Source organism: Triticum dicoccoides, chromosome 5A, assembly GCF_002162155.2.
Source record: "Triticum dicoccoides isolate Atlit2015 ecotype Zavitan chromosome 5A, WEW_v2.0, whole genome shotgun sequence".
In the NCBI taxonomy this organism is placed as follows: domain Eukaryota; kingdom Viridiplantae; phylum Streptophyta; class Magnoliopsida; order Poales; family Poaceae; genus Triticum; species Triticum dicoccoides.
This window is the reverse complement of record NC_041388.1, coordinates 597,796,586-597,800,955: the sequence shown is the minus strand read 5'-3', so window position 1 is coordinate 597,800,955 and position 4,370 is coordinate 597,796,586. Positions and strand designations below refer to the sequence as shown.

Genomic DNA, 4,370 nt, shown 5'->3' with positions numbered 1-4,370 from the left:
GGTCCGAACTAGAGTCCTGTGCAGCGCCCCGTCGGGGAAACTTGAGGTTTGGTTTTAGTTGTACGGAGCGCTCATCTGAGTGTGCCCTGAGAACGAGATATGTGCAGCTCCTATCGGGATTAGTCGGCACATTCGGGCGGTGTTGCTGAATTTGTTTTTTACCTTGTCGAAATGTCTTGTAACCGGGATTCCGAGTCTGATCGGGTCTTCCCGCTAGAAGGAATATCCTTGGTTGACCGTGAGAACTTGTCATGGGCTAAGTTGGGACACCTCTGCAGGGATTTGAACTTTCGAAAGCCATGTCCGCGGTTATGGGCAGATGAAAATTTGTTAATGTTCGGTTGTAGAAAACCTGAAGTTGACCTTAATTAAAAATACATCAACCGCGTGTGTAACCGTGATGGTCTCTTTCCGGCGGAGTCCGGGAAGTGAACACGGAGTTGGAGTTATGCTTGACGTAGGTTGTTTTAGGATCACTTCTTGATCATACTTTTATTGACCGTGATTTGCCTTCTCTTCTCGCTCTCATTTGCGTTTGTTAGCCACCATATAGGCTAGTCGCTTGCTGCAGCTCCACCTCATACCTTTACCTTACCCATAAGCTTAAATAGTCTTGATCGCGAGGGTGCGAGATTGCTGAGTCCCCGTGACTCACAGATACTTCCAAAAACCAGTTTGCAGGTGCCGATGAGTCCGTGCAGTTGACGCAACTAAGGTCAAGGAGGAGCTCGATGAAGATCTTGTCCTTGGTGTTGTTTCGTTCTAGTTGATCAGTAGTGGAGCCTAGTTGGGGTCGATCGGGGACCTTGTCGCATTTGGGGTTCTTCTTTTATTTTAGCTCCGTAGTCGGGCCCTGATTGTACTTGGATGATGTAATGCTTTATTCATGTAATTGTGTGAAGTGGCGATTGTAAGCCAACTATGTATCTCTTTTCCTTATGTATTACATGGGTTGTGTGAAGATTACCTCACTTGCGATATTGCTTTCAATGCGGTTATGCCTCTAAGTCGTGCTTCGACACGTGGGAGATATAGCCGCATCGAGGGCGTTACACAATATCTCCTCCTCGTCGTCGGACGAATCGTCAGAGTCGCAAAGGAAATTATGGAAAAAGAACTCGTCGGCGGAGTCCATTTTCGTACCTTGGCAAACTGTTGAAAAGCTTGCGGGCGTCGAAGAAGGAGACGGCCGGCGAGGGGAGACGCGGCGCCCACAGACCAGCTAGCTGCCCGGCCGGCGTCCGGCGAGGGTGACGGCGTCCGACGAGCGTGTCGGTCGTCTGTGGCTGGGGCGGCGAGGCGTCTTCTTGGTCGCGGGGCGCTGGGCGTGGGGGAAACAGCGGCGGGGAACCAGCTTGTTCCCCGGCGGCAAAACGGCGGCGGCGGGCGACTGGGGGCAGGGGCGGCGTTGCTGGACGGATGTGGAGGCGGCGGTAGCTGGAAGAGTCGCCGGCAAAATGGGCGGCGCCATCGCGGAGGAGGCGGGGCGCGAGGGTTGCTTGTTGGCTGGGGGAAGGGAAGGCCAATGTGCCACAGACGAGCGGGCCCGTGGACAGGAGTAGGCGAGCAAGCGCGCGTCCGTCCGTGTCCGCGCCGACGCAAATCAGACTCAAAAATAGGCCGGAAATGGATCGCCCGCGGACGAAAAACGGACGCGCGTCCGTTTGGGTCGACGCGTTGGGCCGCCTTTTCTGTCCACACCGACCCAAACGGACGGCCGTGGACAAAATGGGTTGCCCCATTGAAGTTGCTCTAACTCCTTCCTACGGTCTTATCCAGGAAATGTGGACAAACCAAGGCACCAGAAACAGAAGGGGGGCTCCATGGAGTGTGCCTTGGCAATACAAGACGAAGGGCGGATGCAGACGCCGTAATGAAGAAGATTATTAGTACTAGTACTACTAATTATGGAGAACACGACTCTAGTGGCGCTGCGCAGATTACGGACATTGGATACCATCATTGGCTTAATGACAAAATCTGCCAATTTCCGCGGCTAAATTTTCCTTGCTCCAGCTTTAACACGACGGTTTCTTTCCAGTTCATCTGTCACTTGGTTGACAAGCTACGTTTTCATAGTCCGAAAGAAGCTACCAAAACATAGTTAGCAGGGGACGGCTCACAAAACATAAATAAGGGACTGGAATATTCGGTGAATAAATGAGCACACAAAATTAGGGTAGCTGGAAGCTACTGATAATCGTATGGTAAAGAAACACGTACAGACCAAGTTCACATCTACTGAATGCAGGTGCCGCATAATACGTATAATTCGCATCCTTTTAACACTGCCTAAAGAAGTTCTGTTGGCAGAAGAGAACCAAGTTTTCATTTTTTGCCCTGAACTATGACAGTCGTCAGTAAGTCATCTGAAGAAAACGCAAAGGCAGAACATCAAAGTCAACACGAGAATCATTAACCACGAACAAAAAGTCTGGCTGCTCAATCTGATTTTCGAGGGGAACAGCTCGTACTTATATCACGAGGTACACAACGACGGTTTTTCTGTTCCAGATGTTCTCCCATCTATCTTTTACCTTAGGGCAGCAAAACATCCTCAGCCTTCGAGCATTGCCTTGGCTGCATCAATCAGTGCAGGCCTGAAGCTATCAGAGGCTCGGCCAAGGACAGTGTAGCCCTCCTTGTCTTCAATGTCAACATCGGCACCATGTCTGATCAGCAGAAGGGCAACCTAAAAAGGCAATTATAAAACAAGAATCAGCGATACAAGTAATCCACATCTATTTACAAAAGATATCAGAGAACAATTAACCAATGCAGATGGAAATTTTCTAAACGAATCAACTCGTGGAGATGTCAGGATTATTCCTTGACTTATGAAATTCAATGGGCTGCTAATGAACTAAGTAGTCTACATAGTTGAACACCAAGTAGGTGAAAATATTAACATCATTGTCCTGAACTTTTAACTAATATAGTACAACTTAAGTGAGCAGTTAAGGTGTACCTACGATGCAACACATGAAAATATACACAGAAGCTGCAAGCCACCAACCATTTGAAAGAGCATCAATATAACCTATGAATACAATGAGGTGGTGCATCGTTATAACACAATAATCAGCAATAGAAGTAACCCACATCCATTTACGAAGGAAATCAGAGGACAATTAATCAATGTACATGGAAATTCTGAAACAAATCAAAACTTGTGGGCATGTCAGGATTATTCAGACTTTCAAACAAACCAACAAGGGTGACCTTTGAACAAATCAACATGGGCCGCTAATGAACTAAGTAGTTTAATTAGTTGAGCACCAATTCAGTGGAAATACCAACATCATTGTCCTGAACTTTTAACTACAACTTAAGTGAACAGTCAAAGGTGCACCTACCATCCAACACATAAACACATATACAGAAGCTCCAAGCCTCTAACCATTTGAAAGAGCATGAACGTAACCTATGAATACAATGAGGTGGTGCATGAAAGCAAAGGAAATATTACCCCTCTGTCCTCACATATGACGGCATGCATTAGAGGTGATTGTCCTAGCTTGTCAACTGCATCAATATCTGCGCCTTCTTCAAGCAGGTATTCACACAGCTCAGCATTTCCAGTACTCGCAGCTCTATGCAGGGGTGTGCAGCCAAACTGACAAGATAGTAGTTCAATGTTTTACATGTTTGCCAAATTACTTCAAACACAACTTCACTCATAATGTACAAAGCAGTGGACAAATGTAACAGTTAATACTTTAAGTTAACATAATATTTGTAGATATAGATGGTTGTCTACACCATAGTCAACTTATATGCCCGAATGGCATCCAGAGGACAGCAATTTCTTGCAAAAGTAAATTTCTACAAAATAAAAAAATAAAAAATTACACTGTAAACATTTCAGCTTTCTCACACAATTTCATTTGCAGTTTTATATTCATAGATCATATCACAACCCTCCCGGTAAAAATATTTCATTCTCTTCATGGGCTTGAGGTGGTTGTACAACCAGCCATAAGCACTTAAATTACATGGAACCAGATTTGAGAGTCCATCCATGGTATTCCTTCTAGATCATTAGAAGTTTACAAACCTTATCTTTCTTGTTGACATTTGCACGATGAGCTATCAGCGTTTCAGCAATGTTAAGCCTTCCTTTACTAGCAGCATAGTGAAGAGCAGTTCGGCCAGCATCAGTAGTCAAATCAACATTTGCACCTGGCATATATTAAATTTATAACTCTAGTTATGTCTGTTACCAGGAACTCACAGAAAGGTGAAGATTAGACTATTGCGATATCAAATTCATACAGATGAATGGAGCGTAAACTCATTTAAGAACAGCAAGCATAGCATAATGCTTATAACAGAAGACATATCTACAGCAGGGAGGTTTTTTTTTTTAC

General features: G+C 45.4%; 1 protein-coding gene across 1 annotated transcript in view; it reads right to left on the bottom strand.

The window, feature by feature from the left end:
• Nucleotides 1–2,237: 2,237 nt before the first annotated feature.
• The window catches only part of LOC119303205 (26S proteasome non-ATPase regulatory subunit 10-like), a 3,860-nt gene continuing 1,727 nt past the window's right edge, over nt 2,238–4,370 (bottom strand). Inside the window, exons 3-5 of the mRNA XM_037580309.1 lie at nt 4,058–4,182; nt 3,470–3,616; nt 2,238–2,692 (exon numbers count right to left, since the gene is read on the bottom strand). Coding sequence (XP_037436206.1) covers nt 2,558–2,692; nt 3,470–3,616; nt 4,058–4,182 — 407 coding nt within the window. The 3' untranslated portion in view covers nt 2,238–2,557. The remainder of the gene's footprint in view (nt 2,693–3,469; nt 3,617–4,057; nt 4,183–4,370) is intronic.